Source organism: Amia ocellicauda, chromosome 5 (genome assembly GCF_036373705.1).
Source record: "Amia ocellicauda isolate fAmiCal2 chromosome 5, fAmiCal2.hap1, whole genome shotgun sequence".
In the NCBI taxonomy this organism is placed as follows: domain Eukaryota; kingdom Metazoa; phylum Chordata; class Actinopteri; order Amiiformes; family Amiidae; genus Amia; species Amia ocellicauda.
In genome coordinates, this window is record NC_089854.1 from 7,989,871 (window position 1) to 8,016,867 (window position 26,997).

The following is a 26,997-nucleotide window of genomic DNA, read 5'->3' on the forward strand; positions in this document are numbered from 1 at the left end:
TTTATTTAATTTGATCCAATTTACTTAAGACAAAATTGCAGATATCTGAAGGGCTATTTAATGCAAACCGTAATAAAAACCTAATCACTTAATACTTGCTGATATTTGCTGTTTTGGAATTCCTTGACTGCTTAGTTCAATCATGGTTGTGGTTTAGTACACAATTACTATTGATTAGGACCAGAAAATGCTATTCTGTTCTGGCCTAAATTAATTTGCAGAAAACGTAGAATGCTTAAAAAAAAAAAAGTGTGATTGCTTTTTACCTACTGCACAAATATACATTTAAAAATGGGACAAGGAATTACAATGGGATTTCCTTCCGACTGAAGACTGCATTTGAATCTTTAGACTATATAATGAAATAGTTTTTTCAATGGTGATTATGACACACCTCTGGCTATCCTGAATCAGGGAGCAAAAAAAAAAAAAGAGATGCTCAGTCTTGTTCTTGTGTCCACTGCGTACAGTCCTACTGCTCTCAGCACAGAGTCCAGGAGGAGAATGGGCAGAGTAGATCATATTTTATCTGCAGACTACTCCTGACATCTGGGACAAGCTTTATTAAACAGAGAACAGACCTGTCTGACAGCTGTAATGAATTAAGCTGACAGAGGATATTAGCACAACTCTCTCCGGAGCAAAATTAAGCGGACTGGAGAACATGGCAATTGCACTGGCTCAACAAGGGGGTTGTCGGCAGGACAGGGTGTAGGCACAGATATCCCCCATCCCCTTGGCTCTGGTGTAACATCTAGATTCAACTCCCCTGGTGTTCATTTACAATTTCTCCACCTTAACTCTTGTGAAAGGAAATAAATGAACAACTTTGAAGTATCAGCAGACCATTATAAATGTCATGCTTGTCCCATATTCTGTGACGGGCTGAGTACGATTCCCACCCAAGCTGCTCACCGAGTGTGTGCAGGGTTGGTTAGCAGGTCAGCGTGGAGCCACATCAAAGAGCCCATTGAACTGTACCTTTCCACATCGCTTCCTCTCACATAGGAAACCTTCTCAGATACTGTTTATTTTTAAGTTAGGATGATAAACAGACAAGCAACAGCATAAAAGGGTTAAAAATTACACATCATAGAGGAAATCGAATACACAGTGAGAGGGAGAGAGGACTTGATAACTCAGGGTTTTTTGTTTATTGAAATATCAAACCTACAAAGAAGAATTTTGTGTCTACTTATGCATTATATTATTTCAAAGACCAGCTTGATGTTTAATTAAACTTGTAGCGTCTGAATAATCAAGAGGGGTTAAAAGACCCAAGTTCATCTGAGTCCTCCATTTTGTTCCTAAACACACAGAGGACACACTACTGACAGACTGGATTTTCATTTTACTGAATTGATGCAAGGCTTTCTAAATAGTAGAGGCATCCTGAATATACATCAAACCCCCTTAAAATAAGTTTCTTCAAGTTTAATGTTAATGTATTTATTACTATACATTTACTACAGTATCATATCAAAGACCTTCACAAATCAAAATGTAGCCCAGTCAGCATATCACATTAAAATTCATAAGAACAATAAAGAACCTATAAATAAAAGGGCATTAGACTTCAATCAGAAATCATCTTACACGTTTAATTATTTCCCACTACAATAAGCAGCAATCAAACAAAACAAAGGCTTAATCTGTGAAAAGTCACCAGAAACACATTGTGCGGGTGTGACTTTTGCAAGAGAGCACTCTAGTTATGTTCTACATGTTTTATATTTATATTTGTTTAGCTCTATGTAACACTGTTGCCATGTTGGATGTGAAAGTTGGCAAAGTTTGGTGAGAGGTTTTAGAAGCAGGTGAAAGAGGTGGTAAAAGTAGGAGCTGATAATTATAACAGCCAGCACAGACACTGTGGGAGACTTTGGGTAACTCAGGTAAAAGAACTCAGTTTATTATAAGGGGAGAAAAAGGATCAATACAACATTGAGAATCTTTAAAGATGACACCAGCATATTCAGCGAGGCAGACTGGGGCACTGAAATTTTAAGCACAGCAAATTGAGTACCAAGAAGCCACCACTGGCATCCTCAGAGGCAGAAAATTGAATATGGAGAGCTGAGAACTGGGGGCCCTTCCAGCAGTAAAGTTAATGCAACAGAGAGCAGTGAGATTGAGTAATTTTGTGTTCTTTCAGATCTTATTTCAGTGCTTGCCTTTCTTGAGCTAAAAAACGACAGGCGAGTTTATCTGGCCTTTAAATTTGGTCATTAAGTCCTTGAAGATGGGAGGGTGTGAGTCAGCAGGGAGGTCTTTGGAGGTAGCAGTATATTGTGTGTATGTATATATATATATATATATATACACGCACGCACACACACACACACACTGGACTTCGCCCCAACCAAGACAACAAGCAGGATTTAGAAGTGGATATAACAAGATTGATCATATGCAAGTTGTCAGAGAAGTATTGAAAAAATGCAGAGAATATGAGCTTCCTCTGTGCCTGGGGTTTGACTATAAGAAAGCATTAGAGTAAAGGAGTCCGTCAAGGAGATACAATTGCTCCAAAATTCTTGAGGAAATGTTTAAGACTTTGGACTGGGGAGAAAAAGGAATCGAGTTAAACAGCGCTTGTTTGAGTAATTCGTGATTTGCCTGTGGCATTGTCATCTTTGCAAAAAAAAACAGAAGACCTACAGCTTCAAATTCAAGAATGCAGGTAAGAAAACTCCACTCAGAATGAACTTGATTAAAACTAAAGTCATGTTCAATAGCTTTGTGAAAGCTAAGACAATTGAAGTAGATCAGTTGTTCATTGAAAAAGTCAGCACTTATGTGTCTACCTTGGAGAACAACTCAGTGAAGATGGAGACCTTATGGAAGAAATCAAAAGATTAATGAAAATGGGATGCAGTACATTTGGAAGAATTGGCACACTATGAAAGGAAATCTACCCATTAGTAGAAAACTATTTGATGAATGCAAACTATATATGCTCAATTATGGTTCTGAAACCTGGTCACTTAATGTAAGAATTATAGAGACTGCAGATGACGCAAAGAAGCATGGTAAGATATATGCTTGGATTAACAGGAAGAGATAGAAAAATAAATGAATGGATTAAAGAACAAATTAAAATATATGACATCAAGAGTGAAAATGTTACAATGGCAATGGACCGGACACATTACAAGAAGAACAGATCAAAGATAAAAAAGGGAGCTATTGAATAGTTACCAAGAGATGAAAAAATACCTAGAAGACAACCACATAAAAGATGGTAAGATTAAATGTTAAACTTTGCATGCGTGACATGGAAAAGAGAAGCTGTAGATCGAAGCAAGTGGAAACATCTTGGGGAGGCCTTCATGCAGCAGTGGATCAATATAGGCTGATGGTGATATATATATATCATCCTTATCAGCCTTTATTGATCCACTGCTGGATGAAGGCCTCTCCAAGATGTCTCCACTTGCTTTGATCTTCAGCTTCCCTTTTCTGTGTCACGCAAGCAAAGCTTCTGATTTAATATTCTATGTGATCATCTTGTAGGTATTTTATAATCTCTTGCGATACAAGGTATTACATGCAGGTAACACAAATATCCACTATAATAACACTATGGGAGGAATAGAACTAGATAAGTAACGTATGAGAAAGACCTAGGAGTCTATTTGGACTCCTCACTCTCTGCATCCAAACAATGTGGGGAAGCAATAAAAAAGACAAACAAGATGTTAGGGTATATTGTCATAAGTGTAGAATTGAGAACAAGGGCAGTGATGTTCAGACTGTACAATGCACTAGTTAGAGCTCATCTGGATACTGTGGACAGTTCTGGGCTCCACACTTCAAGAAAGATATCGCTGCTCTAGAGGCAGTTCAGAGGAGAGCAACCAGACTTATTCCAGGTCTGAAGGGAATGTCCTACTGAGAGACTGAGGGACCTGAACCTTTTCACCCTGGAACAGAGGAGACTACGTGGGGACTTGATTCAAGTCTTCAAAATCATGAAAGGCATCAACCACATCAAACCAGAGGAGCTTTTCCAGATCAGCAGGGACACACGCACCCGGGGACAAAAATGGAAATTGGGCTTCAAGGCATTCAAGACAGAAAACAGGAGACACTTCTTCACACAGAGAGTCGTCACAATCTGGAAAAAACTACCCAGCGATGTGGTTGAAGCTGAAAATATGGGAACATTAAAAATTAGTCTGGATAGTATCCTTGGATCACTTAGTTATTAATGGACACCAAACGAGCACAATGGGTTGAATGGCCTCCTCTCATTTGTAAACTTTCTTACTTTCTTATTTTCTCATGTTCTATAGCTTATTTTGTTCATCTTTGGTTTCTTATTCTTGCAATATGTCTAGCCCAATGCCATATAACACACTTTTGTTTGTTTCTCCGATACACTTTTTTGTTTTCCTGACTCTTCTTGTCATACCAAGCATACGTCTTTCTGTGCTTCTTTGTATTGTTTGTAGTATCATTTTTGCATTAAGTGACCAGGATTCAGAGCCACAATTGAGCACTGGTAGTATGCATTGATCAAATACTTCTCTCTTGGGCAAATAGATTTTCTTTCATAGTGTGCTGTTTCTTCCAAATGTACTGCATCCCATTTTCATTCTTCTTTTGATTTCTTCCATAAGGTCTCCATCTTCACTGAGTTGTTCTCCAAGGTAGACACATAATTGCTGACTTCTTCAATTATCATTTGATCTACTTACTTTTACTCAAGTTCATTTTGAGTGCAGTTTTCTTACTTGCATCCACGAGTTCATCAACTGCAGGTCTTCAGGTGTTTGCAAAGATGATGATGCCACAGGCAAATCACGAATTACTCAAACAAGCACTGTTTATATTGATTCACTTTTGCTTCCCAGTCCAAAGTCTTGATCACTTCTTCAAGTGTTGCTGTGTTTTGGAGACATTGTGTCATCTTTTTTCTTTTTGTTTACAATTCTAGCCTTCAGTGAGTAATTACTTAGTATATATCATCCACCACCACCTCTCTTTCTGCAGCCTGTTCATTTTCAAAACAGATGCCTTCTAGTACTGATTTCCTTCCATAGGAAAATGAATAGTTTCTGTAACTAAGAGGAAGTGGATACATTTTTTACAGTAGTACCTCTTATTAATCTGCTGCTGCTTCCTCGCTGCCTTCTTGAGTCACAGATTGAATTGCAAAAAGCAGCTTTATTTGTTGGGGTTTATTACTTATTGCAATATCTGATAAATAAGAACCAAGCTTTTCTTAAATAGTCTATTCAATATAGTTTTCAGGCATATTTAACCAAATTGTTGGCAATATTTTTTGGGGAATATTGATTCCCTCCCTAGATCCTTTATACTTTCTAGGGCATTTGTTTGATACAAATAAAATAAAGTAAGTAAATATGTTTTTCAGAAGCACAATACCTTCACAAAATACACTAATCCACCATGCTTGTTATCTGATACAAAAGCTAAAGGACAAAAAGACAAAGAAAATACACTACATAAGAAGAATCAAAGAACTTACAATTTGAGGATCTTGTCTGTGACTAAGTTAAACTATAGAAGGGTTATTATTTAAAGACAAAAAACATCTGTATAATTAAACAGAATGTATGCAGAGAAAAGCGGCTGTAATGGATGGATATCGTATTGTAGAATTAAACAATTAATAAACTTGATTGAAGGGCATGACAAAGAATTAGCAATTACCCACTCATAGCTAAAACAGCATAATGTGTATGACAGTAGAACATGGTATTTGAGAATATATGATTACGCTCAAAAAACAGTTTGGAATTATCATTCTTCCACGGCACCATGTACTGTATATCAATGTGGTGCATCACTTGTTTGGGAGGACACATTTGTTGTCAGGGGAAATGGCTGTGGGTTGTATTCACAACTTCTGAGCATTATCCACAGCTTATTTTATTAACAAAAATCACATTCCCCAGAGAAGGGTGAGATTTGACATGTTAGGAAGATGTTGGCTTTCAATTGGCTTTTACTCCTGTCAATCTTAGTGACCCTTTAAGAATGACCAGTTGGGGAGTGCGAACGAGGCACCTCCCCATCTAACCCTTTCACACATGCGAAGATGCACACTTACAAACACAGTTCAGATTGGCTGTTTATCTTCACATGGTAAAAGCTCGGGAACTGCTGCCGAGGCAGAACTCGATTGCCAAGCCATTGATTGCATTCAGCAAATGATAATTCACCATGAATGAAGTGTGTTGAAGAGGCTGCACAACCTGTCAGCCCGAGATCTTTGATGTAAAGATGATGCACCTTTCCGATGTTGCTCAGCATCCCAGGAAAAGATTAATAAGGATTACGGATATTGCAAAGGCAGTGGCGTATGGTTGCTCCTTCTTCCCATTGTCCCTCAATGTCTCCTGTGTGTTGCTGTAGCTGAATTGTTGTTCTCCGACTGAAAGCGCAAGCTGTGCACAGAACGTTAGCAGGAGAAAACTAAAGCACGTCTTAGCTTCATTTTGCAATGAGTTCTAAATTGAGTGAAATATAGTGTTTTCATCATAACTGTTGTTGTTGTTTTTTATGTAGAATGGAGGCCTGCATTATAGAAACTTCTGTTCATTGGAGCCAGACCCATTTCTGTAAGCTTAATTTATTGATCTCCACAGAGGTCCGGGATGCTTATGTTTATTGTATTACTTATACTCATATCAAATGCTGTAAGACACTGACCTACTTTAGAAAATATTTTCTACCGGGGTGTTTGTGTGAACATGAATTGTTTTGATTTGTTAAGATGAAAGAGAGAACAATATTTCATTATTTTGCACAGATAGCTAAGCTCTTCCACAAGAAGGCATACCGAACAGTTTTAAGACAACAAATGAACAGGGAGCCCTTGTTCCTGCTCTACTTTTCTGTCACGCTCTCCAACTCAGCAGCCTTCATGATGAACATACCCTACATTCATCTGAATGGGTTTCTTTAACACAAAGTGTGTGCCGGTGTGTGGGTGTGTTTTGATCTGGAGCTGAATGTGTGCATGGGCATCAATGATAGTGTGGGGGCTGGGTTTCCGCTAAAAGTAGGAGCTCATTTTTGTTTCAGCGCTAGATCTGCAATCCTACAGTCCCAAATCACAAGTAAAAATGCGGCAACATTTTATTTGACCAATTTATAAGCCCATGGTGCACAATTACAGAGCTATAACCGGCCATTTTTTATTCAGCATTTAGCATGCAGAATGGCTTGCCAGGGATGTAAAATAGTTTTATGCTGCAGAGGCAGACACTTAAACGAGCCGCACGTCAGCGAAACAACAAGACAAACAAAAAGCAACCCATCGATTTCAAGTCTGCATTTGTTCCACGAGAAATATCTCTGCAGGCTTTGCTCAAAGATGCTACTCAGAGAAGACTAAAAATAACATTTTGCCTATAAAGATGAACGCAGTGTGAAACTGAAAAGGAAAAGTTGGGGGAATATAATTGTGCATTTAATCTGTAGAGAGAAGCACCATTGCTCACCATTATACATACCTTTAAGATATTGTTTATTGTATATTATTAACGTGTTTTTGCAACTAATCTATGATGCAGCTCCATTAAGAAGAGAAATATCAAACAGGGAGGCAATTAATAAGTGATGTATCATCACAAAGGTTGAAATAAGTAGGGGGAAAAATATAATATTCAAGCCCTGGGTATCAGGCAATAAATCTACTTGAAGAGACTTCACATGTTCACTGTATAGATGCTACCCTGGGGAATTTAAGGGAGAAAAGGGCAGAGGAACAGGATGCTGCACTCCTCTGAGTATGAGATGCTTGGGAGTTCAAATTATCTGCTTAAAGTCCATAAATCCAAAGGGATTGCAGAACACGACAGCAGACGTTGGGTTTGTGTAGAAATATCCCCTAGGTGGCACTGCCCATTGACTCTCATCACCGCAATCACTATTCAGATCTCAGAGTTCATTCATCAGATATGTTCTTTATAAAGTGAACCATGACTCAGAAAGAAGCCAATGAAACCAAGGTCTTTTCTTTTTACTAGGATGATCAAAGGCTGTTTGGGAAGGTCTTGGTTTCCATGGCAGTTAAGTATTTCCCATTCTTCACCAGATTAATGTGACGCTCTGTACTTGTCAACAAAAAGCGCAGAGCATTATGGCTTAACTATGGGCAATGCATAGATACAAAGCAGCTAGAGGTATTTATAAACACACCGCCTGCTGTCAAATGCACGACTTAATGGAGAAATGCACAGAAGTGATGCTCCTACATTGATTTATAGGTATAAAACAAAACAGGAAAGTGAACAGAACATTCACTTTGTTAGATGAAATATTATTCAATCTTAAACATTATACAACCTTGTATTCAGGTTAGTATTTGCATAGACCATTGGCGGCGCATAGTATTTCTTGGGGGCTAAACTATGGTGGGGCTAATCCATACAGTGGTGGGGCTCAAATCAACGTCTGAATTTCAATGTGAATACACACACAATAGAATAGCAGCCTTCCCAGTAGCTAGAAATACCACACATTAGTCTGCTATGGGTTAGATCAGGGGTTCCCAAACTTTTTGACCCCAGGGATCCCCTTGGCGCCCAGATTTTGGCAGGGTAACCCCAACGAGCGTGGAGGGGGTGGCTTAGGGTGAAATAGTGTTGGGGGGGCGGGCTAACGGTGAAATAATGTTAGAGCTGGGGGTGGGGGGTACCACCGATGCTGAATTAGATGATTGCACTGACTGCAAAATTACATCAAGAGCAACAGACGTGGACGGTCATTACTACTGAGTTTAGGCAATATTATTTTTGCTATTTTCAACTCATTCACGTTGTCTGGCAAACCTGTCCGCTACATACCGAACACATTGTACATCACACGTCACACGCCCCTCACACACACACACACACACACACACACACACACACACACACAAAGTAAGAGATAGAGAGAGAGAGAGAGAGAGAGAGACAGAGAGAGAGAGAGAGACAGAGAGAGAGCGCTACAGTAGTTAAAGGAGCACAACAGGTGGCCGCCCAGTCCACATAAAACGCTACAAAGTTAGCACAGTTTCCAAATCGACCCTATTATTTAAAATATATTCAAACTCACGATTTACATTTTCAAAGGAGCACAATCAACCGCTTGTTGTGGTTGGATCGATTCAAAATAATGTTAGCAATGTTACAATTTCCCAAATTACTTAGCTAGCTAGCGTTAGCTAATGTTAACTACACTGTGTGCTAACACCTGCCAATTTCACTAATGGCGCTTATTCTGTTCGGTGATATTCTTGGTTGTTCCATGGTGGGGCTAAGGTGGGGCTAATACAATTCTTGGTGGGGCTGTAGCCCAACCAAGCCATACCCTGCCGCCGCCCCTGGCATAGACCATACACTCTAACATTTATTTTGACACCAGGTAAATATACAACACATATAAAACATAGGTAGCATTTACACGATCATGAATTTTGCTTTCAGGAAATGCATTGCTATGTGCAAAAGAGCCCAGTGCTGTGCAATCACTTCAGTGCAGTAACATTGAGACTGGTTTTGTAATGATATTTGCTAATGAATGAGATGTTGATTCTGACCTTCAATGTTTATGAACGAAAGGTTTATAACGAGTTTCTTCACTGAAAATGCAACAAATGCCTATTATTTAGAATCAAATTATTTTATAAAATGGCATTGTAAAGTTGTTTAGTAATAGGATGTAATTTTTTAATTAAGAGATGTATACATTTTGATGTTATTCTAATATTATTATAATGCAATTGATGTTGCCAGTGTTATTAGCAGCATATATTTTTTTTTTTTCATGGTATAATCTTGTTGTCAGAAACTGGTACAAGGCTTGCAGTGTTTTAAATAATCGTACAACTATTGGAAACTGTAAAATGCACCAGAATGTGTAATAATTTAATGTTTTCAACAGGTTTTTGAAAACAGTAAATCAATTATTATGGAGATCTTAGATCAAGTTTTAGAGTGTGCCACTTTATGACATTACCTGGGTCACATTCTGGTTACCACTTTTTGAAGAACGTGTTCTTGCTTTATTGTGAGGGACATATGCTGTATGTACGATGTTATAAAATCAGGACTGTGGAGGCAATTTGTAAAGGCATGCAAACCCAATCAATGTAGAAATAATGCATCTGTAATCTGTCGAATAAAGTTGAAGGTTACATCTTAGTATTTTCAGTGTATGCACGTATGTGTATGGATTTGTGCAGTGAATTAGTGCATGGAAGATTTGCTATCTTTAAGAGGACTATGCGGTCAACTCAGTGACTGCATATTGCGATATAATTTTATAGCAAAGGTCCTTAGCCCCAGGCACGCGGGCATTAAATGCATTTCTTATGGACGGAAACAACCAAAAAAATCTTATCTTGTAACCGTAAGACCATTAATTGAAATAACATTGTAACCATTTTGAGTTACAATGAACCTAAAATCCACATTGGTTTACTTCTCCATCACCAAATGTTCCACAGTAAATGTCTGTGTGTTTGGGTATGAACATATACAGACAGAAACGGATGAATGGATGAGTGGACTGATGGAAAAGTGAATGTTCGGATGGATGAACGGACAGCGGAATTGTTCTGGAATGTGTTTAGTGAAATGCCATTGGAAACATTAGCAATGTATGCCAGCTGTTTCAAGCTAGGCCATGCTCAATGGCTGCATATCATTAATCTTCATCTACCCCGAGAGATGTCAACATTTGTTTAAATATGAATGAAATTTCAAATGGGGAAATAACATGTTTCATTTCAGATTTGCTGTATCTACCCCCCCCCCACCAATCCACACACACACACACACCCCTTTCTTGTGTGTGAAACTTGAGTCTGTATCTTCATCAGGTACATGGTAAGATCTGTGAGGACTGAAACTGAGATGCTTAGAATAATAAATTAATAGTGAAACGACTTTGATCCAAGGTTCGGCCATATCTTTTAATAAAACATCATCTCTATACCGTTATATTACTGGGCTGACTTTAATATCATCTTTTCCTTCAATCAGAGCTAGAAAGAGAATTCGTCCAACATGGTTTAGTTTCTTCATTAAAGCAGGAATGCTTTTCTGGGAGTCCACGTGTTTGAACCGCCTCACAGCACACATCTATCAGGTCCGTTCTGCTGTTCAAAGCCATGAGTGCGAGTGTCAGCTACAATAAAGGTTAGCCGGCTTGTGTCTATTAGGTTTATACTTAATACAGATCAACCACCTTTAAGCATCATTATCCACCCACCACAATTCTTCTATCAGAGTACAAAATTACTAATTTGCTCATGTTACATAGGGTACCATGCCAATTTGTGCAGCTCTCGGTACATTTCTCAGGCTAGCATACAGACGTGTCTTAAAGGCATGATGTAATACTTTTTATTATTCATTTGGTTTATTTATTGATGTCCTTATCCACGTCAACTGATTTTTAAAATACAATTGTAAATAACTGTGAACGGTTACAAAGTAAATTACAGTGTAGAAATCAAATATGAATGAATAATGAGCACATTATCTTGGGGGGGTTGGGGTTTCTGCTCCATTGGCCCCTGTGCACATCACTCAGTACAGGTCCCTTCCTACTTCCTGTTCTATAAAACGTGATGTATGCGCAGGTTCATCCTCTTTTGCCATTTCGCTGGACCTGAGAGTGTGAGCTTTCTGTGTCTGTGTGTTGCATTAGACCTTAAAAACTGCATATTTCAGCTGGCTGGCTTCACTAATAGTGTTGTTCACCACCGATCTTCAAACCTGCAGGCAGGTACCTCCCATGGCAGCCCGGCGCCAGGCCTTACATCCTGGCCCCGGTGGTCCGACATGGCATGCATCAGCAGGACGGCTGGTGGACCTCCGCCCCCTTACCCTCCTGTGCTTCGGCCCTGTGACATTCCAACAGTCTCTGGCGCACACATACCCCTCCCAGCAACTCCAAAATATAACAGTTGGCTACTCCCTGTAGTTTCAGGCCTGTCCACCCCCCTTCTGAGACGTGGTTTGGATGCAAGTGAGGGACCCATTGCAGTATGTGGCACTTCGTGTCGAAATCGCTGTTCTCCTGGAGAAGTGAGCAATTTGTGATTCTAACCCCTACACTTCCTAGTACCCAAGGAAAACGTTGGTTTCCACCCCATCTTGGAATGGGGATGCCTGAACCACCACCTCAGGGTGTTGCAGCACACTCAACCTGCACACCATGTCCCAGGCCTTCAAGCCTGGTAACTGGTTCATTACTGTGGATCTGAAAGTTGCTTACTTTCACATCCCTATAGCGCATGTACACAGGAAGGTCCTCTGCTTCGCCTACGAGGGCCAAGCGTTCGAGTTTGCTGTTCTCCCCTTCGGCCTGTCGGACAACACAGAGGTGGTTGCTTATATCAGCAGGTAAGGAGGTCTCCGGTTGCACAAACTCTACTGTCTAGCACACCACGGCTCCACTCCATCAGAGCAGTTCACCTCCCCGGTCTATCCAACATGGCGGCGGACCTCCTCTCTTGGGGAGGCCCCCTGGTTTTGGAATGGCGCCTATTGCTATTGTCAAAGCGGAGGGCGTAAGAGTTTACCTCTGTAGCCCTGCTTTGTATATGCTGATTACAGACAGTTCCCAGTAGAGAGTGACTGCGGTCCTTGCTCCTGGACAGCCCAGGTTGGCCCCAAGGGGCCTCTGTGGCTCCTGTCTGTAGTTGTGTTGACGAGGCCCCTTGCGGTCACCTCGGGGCAGGCTCCCTTACCAGCTAACTGCCTCCTCCCTTGTCACAGTTTTGTTATACAGTAACCCCTCCCCCTTTGGCAGTGCTTCCGACTTGAACGGCTTTCAATTTCCTATTTACAGCACTACTCTCAGACTGTTTGCATTAAGTGTTTCGGCACTGTAACATGTACTGAATGCATACAGAACAATTTCGAAACTGGTGAACAGACGATATGTCTTAACCCATTATGACAAAACACTGTGATGTGTCAATCAGCTTTCTTTCTGAACCCTACACCATGTACTTTAAGTCTAAAAGGTGCCCCATCATTTGCTCAGCCTAGTTGAGAAAACAAATAAGCACTTAGGGTCCTAGACAGCCCACCAACTTCCTCTATAAATTCCAGATCCAGAAGGCAATACCTAATTTAAACAGGTAGGTTGTGGGTAGTTTCACCTGCACGTTCCTCTCAGTGATTCCCAGACGATACAAGCTCTGGGTGTGGGATTGCAGTACCACCGTCTGTGTGGAAATATTGTCGCCACGTCTACTGCAGGCTGTAATGGAGGCCAACCTTATGTTAGCTTTCTCCTTTTAGCCAATGCTGTGTAGCGTGTCCTGTCAGCATCTCAGCCCCCATGTTGGGCTCAAAGTGGTCCCTGAAATCACACGCTGTCTCACACAGTGCCAGGACAGCTGACAGACACCTCGTAATTGCCAGAGCGTGGTGTTAATTGAAACCTTGCTTTGTAATTAACATGTTTTAAAACCATTAGAACAACTGCCGCCATGATTAATATACACCTGTCATAACTAATTACATTAATACTGAAAAATTATTATTCCTGTCATCTCCTGTCTCCCTTTCTCCGTCTACCTCTCCATCAACCGCCCTGTTCCTTGATTCATAACCTTACCTCTAGCACACACACCAGAGATGAATACAAATAAATAACATTATACAAGACCACAACATGGCAATGAGGGTCTGCGGTTTATAAATCAAGGGTAACAATTTGTGGTGTTGTTGTTGTGGTTGCTTGATCTCAGAATTGATTTAAGGAAAAGGGACTGCACATTTTATTGGCCCGATTGATTAACACCACCATCTATTAAAACGAAGATATACACAGCATTCACTGCAAAAGCAAGAGCAAATCACTAGGAGTGCAGAAAGTTTTAGGCATACAGGATGCCTATACCAAGCTGTGTGAGGCCTTTTCTATCCAGAGCTTCAGAGTGGCTCAAACGTTTAGAGACCTCCACTCGCCTGGTTGGTCTCCACTGTCCTGGTATTTGGCATAGCTGAGTTGAATGGGGGCTGTCACTGGGCAGCTTTGAGCACAAACTCCCAGGAGGCCGTACACAACTGTCCGGGCACCACCAGGGTACTCTGGACTTACGGATTGGACAGAAAAAAGAAAGCCGTGAGTGAGTGCATGTGAGGGGTGCGTGTGGTCCTTCAATACTAAAGCAAGGGGTTTTCGAGTGTACCAACAACTAACAATTCCCCAAACCGTGTAAGAATAGAAAAAAAATAATTGGTGATTACAGCTGGGGGGAAAAAGTATGAAGTCGGAGCCCACAGTAGGTTATTAACACTGCTGTACTGAAAGCTGGACTGGCAGAAAAAGAGCACTGACAGACTGAGTCTCATTAGAGCCAGAGTAGAGAACACGGCCTCCATGGCGCACGGCGCTTCCTGACCTGTGTCTGACGCAGACAACTTGAACAGCAGTACGTTTGGATAAGGTCAAGGTTATATAAGGGAGCAAAACTCTGGGTGGTACAAGAAGAGTGGCTCTATTTTTCCTCAGTAGGTCTCTAAGAACTGAAGGAAACGCATCGGGGAGGAACACATTGCACTCTATCTTCCGGCTGCTTCTCCACTAATCTCACGAGAGACGAACAGTGAGGGACACATGAAATATAGAATGAGAATGCCCATGAGATATTTCAAAAGAGCATTCACAGGTGACATCAAGTCCATGTAGATATATTTTTAGTCCCTCAAAGGTCTTACGACCATTTTTCTAGGAAACATCAATATGATCATCTACCTATATTGTGTCCTTCTTCACCTTCTATAGCCAAGTTTTGCATGATTTATAAACAGGCAAATGCATGTATTGGTACAAGAGTGCTTCAGAATTGCAGAATCAGATGGATCACGTCAAGGACACCGATGTCCAGCCTTCTGAAGGACTTTAGTATTTCTAAAACTAATCCCCTTGTCCTTCTCCACTACTGATGAGGTACATTTATTTGAGAATTTATTTAAGATTCCTTCAGCACAGCAGTGGAAAAACTACATTTCCACCACAGGTCATTAAGTTAAATGTGCCTCTTTGGCTACACTGCAATCAGTGTATAAGCATATAACATACAAGCAAGGATATTAGCATTATTATTATTATTTTAATAATGATTATTAATAGCTCTACTAAAAACAATGGGCTGTCTTACCCTGTAAACCCATTTGAAGTGATATGGTTCAGAAACTTTCATTTGCATTTATAAACACTGCCAGAAAGAGAAAAAAGTACACAAAACACAATCTTCAATCTTCCAAGATAGCTGACATGGTACTGATCATTAAAGTGGATTTGGAATACTGGTTGTAAATAAATATACAAATGACACATTTATTGAGGAGGTAAGTAGAATCTTACGGAAAGGGGCTCTAAATTGGCACATCGGGCACATAATACATCCAAGCAGATTCCTCTTCGTAGTAGTGATTAAAGCAAAGCAAAACTAACAAAGATACACTTATACAATCAGAGATCTATTTGGAGAACATTTAAATCAGATTGTGTTGTTTAACACTCCCTTCTTTGAAAGACAGGTTCTCTGAAAATTATTTTTAATAAAGGCCCCTTAATTGACTCTCTTTTCAAAACCCTCAAGTAATTTATAAATGTAGCAAACAATGAGGCAATTTAGGCAGTGCCAAGGTTGTCATTTGTCAGACTTTCCTGTTTTCAGCAATCACTGGGCTACATCTGGTCCTTCAGATGGTGAAAGCCTGAAGCCTGTCATCACCTCTCGTCTTGTAACCTACAGTACAGAATAAATAACCTTCATGTACTGCAATAAGCAGAGTGAGAGCTTTTATTTAGTTTATCTTATTTTGGTTTTTATATTTCTAGTTTAGGATATATGACTGTCGAATTCCCAATCCTGGGTGTAGATACAAGAAAGTGCTGAGAGAGGGGTGATCGAGTTAACTAGATGGAAGTTACTAAAACCAAATGATGTATAGACCTTCATCATTGTAGATTCTTTAATAAAAAGATTTTACTAATGTATATGTGGATACAGACCATTAATTCACTGAAACCAAATCCATAGATGAGCATATTTCACAGACATCATAAGCGTTAAGTAACTGTGTCCAGTGGAAGAAGCTAAATGCAACTCTAGGACTCTGTGAGTTACCCCTGAAGAACCACTGCCTGGAAGCAACAGACTTTCCTGAAACCCAGAGCCCACATTTATTGTCTGCTTTCATAAACAGGTCAATATACATTTAACATGAAAACTGTCAGAGAAAGAGGATGGGAAAATTGGCTGTAATTCACACAACCTTTCAATCCCACGCCTTTGTGCTGCTTATAGACAAAGTGCCAAATAACAATTACAGCCCCGCCCCCAAATCACCCCGAGCGAATCCCGACTGCCATCTGATTAACCCATTTGAGCCGTGTGTGACCCTCTCTCCTTTTCCTTGCAGACCACGAGCGGATCGGGAAGGACTCTCTGTACGAGCAGGAGGGCAAGGTGCAGTTTGTGATCGATGCCGTCTACGCCATGGCTCATGCCCTGCACAACATGCACAAGGAGCTGTGCCCGGGGAAGGTGGGACTCTGCGCCAAGATGGACCCCATCAACGGCACCATGTTGCTCAAGTTCATCCGCAATGTCAACTTCACAGGTCAGACACATGCACCTCTGTGCTGTGAGCTCAGTGCTAAAGCCGTACTTTACACAGCTTAAACTCCTCTGGGGATCCCACAATCCTTTAGCCGCAGAGCAGCGTCAGAAAACACGTATCCTGCTTTTCTGAGGATTTCAATTCTTACCCAACCTGAAAGAAACTTAATCTGCACTTTTTGTTATTTTCCTCCGGTTGCTGTCTGCTAACTGATACAAGTCGAAAGCCCCGTTGCAATTTGTCAAAACGAAGGAATTGATTTGAAAATACACGATGAATAACAGTGAGTGAAGTATGCTGGCTAAACCGAACACCCAGGTGATGAGCTGTAAACTTGTAGAATAACCTCATTTAAGATTAAATGAGAAATAAGAAATGAAGAGAGAGACAACATGAGTTATGATGCATCAAAGTGTCCTGTTGCACAAAGCACGAAAGCAGGATTCAAAGCTGGAACATGCTGCCACATGCAGCCACACATTACGGTACAATGATTTTAGTCAAGAAAATACTTATTTGCATTTCAATGTGAATCTGTTGCCAAGGGAGCATTTGGAAGCTGCACTATAAGCACAACGGCTAAGACCTGTTATTAACGATCTCAAGATAGAAGAATAAATAATTGAAAAAAGGCATTAATCCTTTATTGAAGGAATTACAATATTCTTAAACAATATCTCGTAGGGATTTTAACTCTGGTTTGGGATTCATAGATGCGGCAATACAGATCTATCAAAGTAGAGGGCTCAGATATTCCTGTAAAAGTGGTTCCTTGGTTGTTGTAATTTTTGTATGCTTATACAAGAGTCTGGTGCTATACTTGGGGTCTTGGTTTGACAGTTGCTGTTAGTGACAGTGGTGTAGGTAGTGGAGAGCTCAACTCCTCTGCAGAGAGTTAATTAAGAAGAAAATCTTTAGAAGGATGAAAGCTCTTCTAAGCAATTATTTGAATTATTAGTTATTATACATCCAAAGTCAAAACAGGATCTCCACTGCTCTCAAACCCCGGCCGGGCAGTCGACAATCACAACATCAAAGAGTGAATGTGGAGAGCCATGGAAACAATGACATTCACCTAATTAGGAGGTGATAAGAGCCTATTTAGGCCTGTATACGTCTCAGATCTCAGAGCACTTGAGCCTGCAGTTTGTCCTGCTGCTTTAAGCTACAAAGCTGAACCCTAAAGGACTTCACCTTCACAATGCACTGCTGAGCCCAGGGCCTGCTGCGGCTGCTCCTCCCAGCTGCACACTGAGCATCGCTCACCCTGAACCGAGCAGGGCTGAGCACTCACTCAGCGGAAGGAAATCTTCCCCTTGGACTGCACAAGGCTTTTCATGCACCTATAGGTCTGATAGGAGAGCTGAACGGAATAACATGCAGCATTAGGTCTGCCTCTTCCCTGAGAGGACAGGTCTGCAGTTCTCTCTGGGTCCAGAAGAGGGCAGATTTACTGCATTTTCCTTTTCCCCCTTTGCTCGAGTTTTGAGGAAGGTACGGGACAGAGGCGCATTTCTCCGTGTTTCACAGGCCAAAGGGTCTCTTGGCTCTTGTTGCCCCTGTGATCCACTGACACCTGAGTGCTCAGATATATGGAAGTAGTTGTCCTTGCCCTTGCCCTGTAAACTGTATTCTCTCCACCTCAGAGTCATAACAGCATTTTTTTTTTTTTTTGCACAAAACTGAACAGATTAAGTATTTTCCTCAGGTTGACCTTAAAAAAAACTACACATACTTCAGCACCTAGGGCTTAAATCTGCTTTTGAAACATGCTTGAGATCGGCCCTAACAGACCAGTTTGAGTCTGTTCTGGTGTAAAAGGAGGCAGTCAATGTGTGTGATGTGTTTGGCTTAAAAAACTAAACCTTAAAATCCAAGTTTGACTCCTAGTATCCTCTGCCTTTCTCAAAGTCATTTTTAATCTACGAACGGGAAATCACAGCGTCAGTCAATAACTTGCACAGTACGTCTCCATGCTGACAATTTATATACTGCTACGCTGCACTACTTAAATCCTAAGTCACCTTTCTGCTGCACAATAACATCTATTGCTTTCATATTTACCACCAGGAAATTAGTTAAACTCTGATCGGTGTAGATTAAAAACAGATTGAAATACATGCTAACAGTAACAATGGCTTCCTACTTGATAGAAAAACCTTCAGCTTGCAATGGGATTCTGATCTCAGATACTAAATGTTGATAACTTCAGAAAAAGAAAAAAAAAAGGTTTAGAATTGCTGAACTCAAGTAAATGATTGCCCTTCTTGCAGAATGGGCTTCTTCAAAGAACCACACCATTCAGCATAACAAGCACACAAGGACTCAAAGCTTTTAGCTCAGCTCTGGTTAATAATAGCATTCTTATGACCTGGATAATGAGGGCCTTCTGCTCATGGTTTGTCACTAGGATACAAAAAAAAAACATATAAAATGTGTAATGTTACAGTTATAAATGCATGAAGCTGTATATCTCATGTATAGCAGTTGCTGATATTTATTGATCTCTGCTGTTGAGACTATATTAGCTTGTTCTAGCACTTTAATAACATAGCTGTAACATGAATTTGTAGTAGTATTTACACTAACACATCATAGTCTAAGAGGAGGAAAGATAGCCGTAGTGTAATTTCACTTATCCAGACATACAGACATCTTTCAGTTGATAACAGACATCCCAGCCTCTGAGTAGTTTTCATTCTCCTAATATGGATAATGTTGGGCAAGACAGCTGTTTCAGGTCCTCCCTCGTATTTGTTCGCTCCCTCTCGTGATGACAGAGAAAGGTTAACACAAGGCCTGCCTTCCTCCTTTGGTCCTGATGAGAAGTTTAAACTTTAATGCCACAGGACACATGCTGGCACTGAAGATGAAAGGAGGCTGATATCTCAGTTTATGAGGCATCTATTTGAAGTCTCCTCTCAACAAATTGAAAGTGCCGCGCTCTCTTTCTCTTTCCTTGACACACCTTTATGTCTCATCGTGTATTTTTAGGTATATTAAATAGTTTGAAGCAATTTTGTATCTGTTGATGTATACCTGAGGTAATTCGTGCCTTTGCGCACCCCTCTCTCTTTGATCTTGCTGCCAGCGAGGTGAGTCTGAGACTTCAATGGGCTAAAATAGAATGTAGCGCCCCATCAGTTTTCCCATCACCGTTCCCAGCGCTCTTGGAACCGCGTGCTTTGCTGAAGTTTATGAGAAATGCAGTAGCCTTTAAACTGCAATCTTGCCTAGTAGTCTTCTTAATACTTTGGGAACAAAGAAAATAAATATATACTTTTGCTCAGCTCTCACTGCTAGCTACATGGCAGCGTTCACCGGTAGTAGATAATGACTAAATATTGTACCTCGGCAACCCAGAAATCATGAACCTCTGACCAATTTGCAAAGTATTTAAAACACTAACACATTAGCATTTCCATTATATAGAACACCATCAAAACCAACCACAATATTAAAACCATGATGTCATGACATTTCATAATGATGTGCTTATTGTTCTGCTCTCCTTTATTAGGCTATTATGTTGCTTTACTTAGGAGAAAACATAGCTTGGCTCACTGGTTCTCTTTACAGCTGTATTTTCCTATTATTTTAACAACAAAGGAAACAAGTATTTGTTTAACCTTTTTAAAGTTATTAAACCTCTACTATTCATTATCATTATTACCATCTGAAAACCCCAATACACTTCCGAACGACTAATTAAACAAATGCCATGTTTTATTCTAGTTTGGGAGCCTCTTTTATGCATGTAGCATGTACTTTCTGAGGGTGTATTATTTAATCATTCATTTATATCCAAGGTGGAACAATTAATGAAAGCTCCACTAAACAGGACACTCACCTCTTTAATTGCTGTTTCATTGAGGAAATGTCATTTCATTTGATTGCCACCTCTTAGCAAGCACATTCATTTTCTGTCATAGTTTTCAAGGTTTCCTTTGTTTGTTACCTTCTGAAATTTCAGCTTCCCAGGTTAATGCATTTACAAGCTCACTATTCATATCTGAATGGCAACTAGAAACAGAAGCAAGACAAACACATTCAAACAAACCGCACTCGCATCGAAAAGGGCTCAACAGCCACACATTCCCATCCATTCCCACTTAAACTTTATTAATAGAAGCTACATATACATTTAAGTTTTGAAGCCATGGGGTCCTGCAGTTATACAGAAGTAGGAGTGATCTCCTTCTGCTTCTGAGAAAATGAGATCTAGTAAAGATAACTAAAGTAATTGCTTGGCGACAGTGATTTTTCACATTCAAAGCATTTTGTCCAGAGAGAGGAGGAAAAAAAAAGATATTAACCAGGCTTTATTTGGATACAAAAAGTGTACTATTAGCATATTTTCCCCTTTACAGTTTTTAACTAAAGCACATTGTATACCTTTGGGAGTTTGTCCAGAAAAATCCCTGTATTAGCAAGGATCATTTAAAGCCCATTTCCACGTTCTTCTTTCGTATTTATAATGAAAGTGAAGCTGCAGGCTTCATTAAGGAACCACTTGGAGTTTGAGAACGTCACACGGCTGGCATTTTGATATGTGAGGATATTTGGCAAGGCAAGAACAAAAGAACAGAAATAAAAAACAACACATAGAATACTTTCCATCCAACTACACACATCGGTCATACACAGTACCCTTGTTGTTCATTATCTTTATATTAAAACAAACAAAAAACATTAAGCTTTGCCATACCTTTTCATTAATGCCCCCCCCCCTCATCAGATCAGCTTATGACTGCAACAAAAGACTCCTAGTTCCCCCTTTTAGAAAATACACATTAATTATACCTTGCTTGAAAAGATTTGGATAAGGTACAAAGGGTTTACGCCTGTGAATTGGTGTAATTAGGCAGAGGGTATTGCACAGTCTCTCTTATCCAGTGCACAGCCCTCTCCCGGGCTGCTAATTAAGCAGTAATGACCGGGGACTGTGGGCGGTAATCTTGGCTGGCATTCACCAGGGAAGCCTTGGCCAGTGAGGTGGAACAGGAGAGTCTATCTGCACAGTGCAGCGCTTTCAAATGAAAGGACTCGTATTAACCTGCTCAGGATACATATAACATACAACGCCTAATCCCATCATGAAGTAACGTCTCAATAGACATACATTTAAAATAGCACAGGGGCACCTGAGCAGAAGGAAACATGAGAAGACACATGTCGATTTCTTCTAATTGAAAATTAAAGTCGGTCTAGAGCACATACAATAATATGTTTTTGTATTTATTTTTTTAATAAAGTAAATCAGGTGTTTTGTTTAAATGAAACTATAGTATGGACAAGGGTGAGTGTGGGATCACTTCTCAGTAAAGTAAGCGGATGAATTTGGAGAATGTTGAAGCCACTCTTGCAAAATGGTGTGCAATGCGTCTGGGATGCACAGTGTCTATGTTTGATAAGGTTGAGATCATTTGAGTTCATAGGCCTATCCTTAGGGTTGATGATCTCTTCTGGGCTGTCACCAAGTTTGTACAATTACTGGTTATATTAGAACAACCTGTCACAATACAACGAATTGAATCTGAATTTGACTTAAATATGTTAAGAGTTCTCACGAATACACAAAGGCATGTACAATGAGAATGATCTTCAACCTGTGACATCATGCAGGGGACAACCATGATCATGCTAATGTTCGGAGGGACATTTCAAATAATACTGTGCAAAATCTAGGCATCGCTATTTTTTTAAATAAAATAATATAAGATCATAAGAAAGTTTACAAACGAGAGGAGGCCATTTGACCCATTGTGCTCGTTTGGTGTCCATTAATAACTGAGTGATCCAAGGATCCTATCCAGCCTATTTTTAAATGTTCCCAAATTTTCAGCATCTACCACATCGCTGGGGAGTTTGTTCCAGATTGTGACGCCTCTCTGTGTGAAGAAGTGTCTCCTGTTTTCTGTTTTGAATGCCTTTAAGCACAATTTCCATTTGTGTCCCCGGGTGCGTGTGTACCTGCTGATCTGGAAAAGCTCCTCTGGTTTGAAGTGGTCATGATTTTGAATACTTGGATGAAGTCCCCACGTAGTCTCCTCTGTTCCAGGGTGAAAAGGTTCAGGTCCTCAGTCTCTCAGTAGGACTTTCCCTTCAGACCTGGAATAAGTCTGGTTGCTCTCCTCTGAACTGCCTCTAGAGCAGCGATATCTTTCTTGAAGTGTGGAGCCCAGAACTGTCCACAGTATCCAGATGAGCTCTAACTAATGCATTAACGATTAATGCATTAACATACATTATATATATATATATATATATATATATATATATATATATATTTAAGTTGTTGGGAACTTCATAGTAGGACGTTAAGAGGTAAATGGAGGGGTTGAGAAAGAGAGATGTGTTTTCACAAGCAATGCACATCAGACACTGAAAACCAAGTCATCTGAGCTCCAAGCACTCAAAAGAGTATCGCTGATTGGGTGAGGCCTGCTGAGTCCACTAAGGAGACCTCCGATTGGCCGAAACAGTCAGCTGGATGATATTGTAAACGTATTAGGTGAAAATGTACCATTGATAAAAACAATGGGACCCTTTTGGAGGGAGATCATTTATTGAAAAATCGTTAATCAATGGCAAGGTAAACCGAGGGACTGGTGTATATGTATTAGGGCTGGGCGGTATACCATAAAAAAACTATATACCGGTATTCATTTACTGACCGGTTTGGACTTTTACTATACTTTCATATCGGTACTTTCTATGCTAAATTGAATAATTTACTAATTACCGTCTCATTCGGTCATAGCATTCAGCTGCCAATAAACTTGATCGCATTTGCGTATCCAGCAACTTGCTGCGCCGGCTGCTTGAGACTGCGCAGTCTGACATGAGACGCATCTGTTCAAAGAACACAGATAGTGGTTGTGTAACGCAAATTTCCGCAGATCTGCACGGCTCCACCAATAGGATCGGTTGGATCCTGCAGGTCACCTGCAGAAATCATTGTAATTGGATGTAATTGCGATTCTGTGCAGATTTATGTGGGCGGGGCTTAGTGACGTCACACAGAAACATTCTTAAGAACGCGCATCTGTGAATCTCTGCGCAGATCTGCGCTCCTCAGCGTGATCTTTGTCCTGGAGTGAATGCACCTCAGCCAAATATCGACAATGCATTCCATGTGTATTGCGTGTTGACATAAACAAACAAACATGAAAAATGCACAATGAATGAAGACGAGATGGAGGAGAGGAGTGTGGGTGAAATTTCACAGCAAAGTGACCGCAGTGAATCTGTCCCGAAGAAAGGTGCGTTGTTGATAGTGTGGACGTGATTTGATTTCAAGACAACTGACACAAAACAGTGAAACATAATTCAATGTCAGTTGTGTCCTATTATGTTTGCTTTATGAACAGTATAAAATTGCCATTAAAAATACCGCCATACTGTCAAAAATGTGAAAAATACCGTGATATTGTATTTTGGACATATCGCCCAGCCCTAATATATATATATATATATATATATATCATCATCAGCAGCAGCAGTAGTCTTTATCGATCCTGAACGTATTCATAGCTAACATTAAAGGGTGGATCATCTCAAAGAGGACATATTCAGCCCTGCTTCTGGAACAACTCTGTCTGCAGGGGTTTGTTACATCTGAGCTCACAGACACCAATTCAGCTAATTGAAAACATTTAGTAATGTTTAGTAATTGGATTAATAAACTTTTTACTTGTTTCTTTGTTCTTAAAGGTTTGGAGATTAAAGCACTGACAAAAACTAAATAACAAAACTGTAATTAACTTGAAGCAACCAAGATTTTGGAATTGAAAACAATGGGAAATGTCTAATAAAGCAGAAGTGGACTGTAGTAGGTAACCACTAGCTCATCTGGAAGCAAGAGCAGCAGACAGGGCCACTCAGGGTATGGTAGAAATACAAGAGTTCACATGAGACTGTTACCGACTGAAATAAATATGAGTGGTATTCTCGTACATAGACATATTAATGTTACAACAAAGTTTTACAACCTCTTCACTAATTGACTAGAGTAGAATATTATTATGAAGCATTTATTGGGGATCAAGTCTTGCTCATTTCTACTCACATCCACAAAGTCAGAATAATTAAGAATCACACATCTATTTGAACCCAGCACTGTAACAGGCTGTACTAATTTGTAAACGACTGGGTTTGGGTGATTTTAACAACTTTCCCACTTTAAAGTGAGGAGGGTCTAGGTAGGAGTTTGGATATATGCAGACGAGTCTGCAGAGGATAAGCTTTAACTGACACATAAAACCAACACCAGTTGAAACAGGGACTTGATCTTAGCCCATACTACCCCACTTTCTCACAACACAATTCATGCATAATTTGTATTTTCTTAAAACAAACTATACGTGTTGAAATAAGAATTCAATTGATGAAAGCCTAGTTTCCTATACATTAAAATACTTTAATTTACAAAGATAGAGATGGAATTCATCTCAGCAGCTTGCAATACTACAGCTCAGACCAGCAGATGTACCATTCTGGCAGGGAGCATACAAAAGCAGGTTTGGCCATTGACAGGTTTAATAAGCAGTAATTTTCATCTACCTCATATATCAATTGTGACACCACAACTTGTTTTTCCCCCATTTACAACAGATGCTTCCACAACATGTTGTATTATTCAGAAGCATTGCAACTAAACCCAGATTCCACATGAATCTATCTGTCACTCTGAAGCCCTACCTTAGGAATAATGATGCAATATGAGTCATGTGACTCCTCCCACGAATCCAGGATTCCTCTCTCCGCCGTTCCACTGATTCGAGAGGCAACCTAGAGGAATGCATATAAAGTCTTCAAACAAACTCACTTAATTGGCCCATTGAGAGTTCATTATTTTTCAGAATTGGCTGCATATAATCCTTGAAGGGTTTTTTGCAAGATCAGATTCAGTTTTTTTAACATACATGCATTAATAAATATATAAATAAGCACCCACGCACATGTACACAATTTAAACGCCCACACAACCATTATCATCGTACACTTACTAATACAATTGTCTCTTCCTCTTCTCTCCCCATCTCTCTGTCCCCATCTCTCCATTTTGCTAATTGGTTCTGCTCTCTGTTTTCTCGAGTGGCAGTGGAGACAGCAGACTAAGTCTAACTGTATGTCAACATGTTCAGTCTGCAGTGTGGTCTGCTCATATCTAGGGTCTAATTGATACAACACCAGTTAAAGAGTATTCTCCTGATTTAGGATGACTGGGGTCTTATCTCAAGTCTAGCCACTTTTGTCCCCTCAGCTGACACGCGTGTATGGTGGAGAAACAAAACTACTCTGAGAACTCTGAGTACAGTAGGTTCTTGGACCCTTCTCAGACGATTCTCTCACCTTACGTTTCAAGGACTGCCATGAATTAACATGCTCTATGTGTTAACCTAGTTAAACTGGCCATGTCCTTGCCCTGTGTATCAGGACATGTTCTACTATTTGATAGAGCTTTCCTGGCTTGGTGCCTCTCTGCTCCAATGACTTGCTCTTCACCTCAAACTGAAATTTTGTTAATTTCAATTCTTTACTCTGCGTGTATCAATACAAGCATTTTACTTCAACAAATTGCATACAATTTAAGGATTTTCACCTGACTTAGATTACCAAAATGTCTCTTAATAAAGAGCTAAAAGTATCGCAATTACAGTGATGGTTTACTAAAATCAATATTTCAATCGCATAAAGGGAATTACATTCAATGCCAACGAGTCTGCTTTCTGAATGGAGCAGATAGGAGTTTAAAAGAAACCTTAGATTTATCCAAAATAATGGGATACTGTTATCATTTCCATGGCTTTGGATCTTATGTTATAGCTGTGGAAAATTCAATATGGTGTCTTTCTCAGGGCTAGCAGCAGCAGAGCACTCTGTGTCACTGCTGATTTGCTGAAAAACCCATCACCCATCTGTCATACAGATTGCCTCTTCTACAAAAAACAAAGCAAGATTTTAATTTATTAAAGGGGTCAGAAGAAGAGACCAGATCTGATGAAATGGCAGCATTAATGTGAGTTGCGCTATTCGACTGGAGTGTTTCTGAGTTGTGTGACATTTATTTTTGCTATTCAAAATGACAAGACTTCACCATGTTGGTACTGCGGTTGACACTGATTTGACAGAAATTCTTGTCAATGCCACTTGAATTTATAGATGTAAAAATTCAGAAAATAATAATAAAAAAACAGATAGATGGATAGATAGACAGATAAACAGAAATATATTAAAAATTATCATTTAGAGGCAGCATGCTTAAAACCAATGAGCACATACATGGAAACATAAAATACTTGTTGAACAATGGAGTTGGTTTACTCTGCAAAGTCTTTTTATGTAGAAAGCCTGATAATTTATTCAGGTC

The 26,997-nt window shown here is 40.0% G+C and overlaps 1 protein-coding gene across 1 annotated transcript in view; it reads left to right on the forward strand.

The window, feature by feature from the left end:
- Window positions 1-26,997, forward strand: part of grm4 (glutamate receptor, metabotropic 4) — a 273,255-nt gene that overhangs the window by 213,072 nt on the left and 33,186 nt on the right. Inside the window, exon 7 of the mRNA XM_066703560.1 lies at window positions 16,422-16,622. Within this exon, the coding sequence (XP_066559657.1) occupies window positions 16,422-16,622 (201 nt within the window). The remainder of the gene's footprint in view (window positions 1-16,421; window positions 16,623-26,997) is intronic.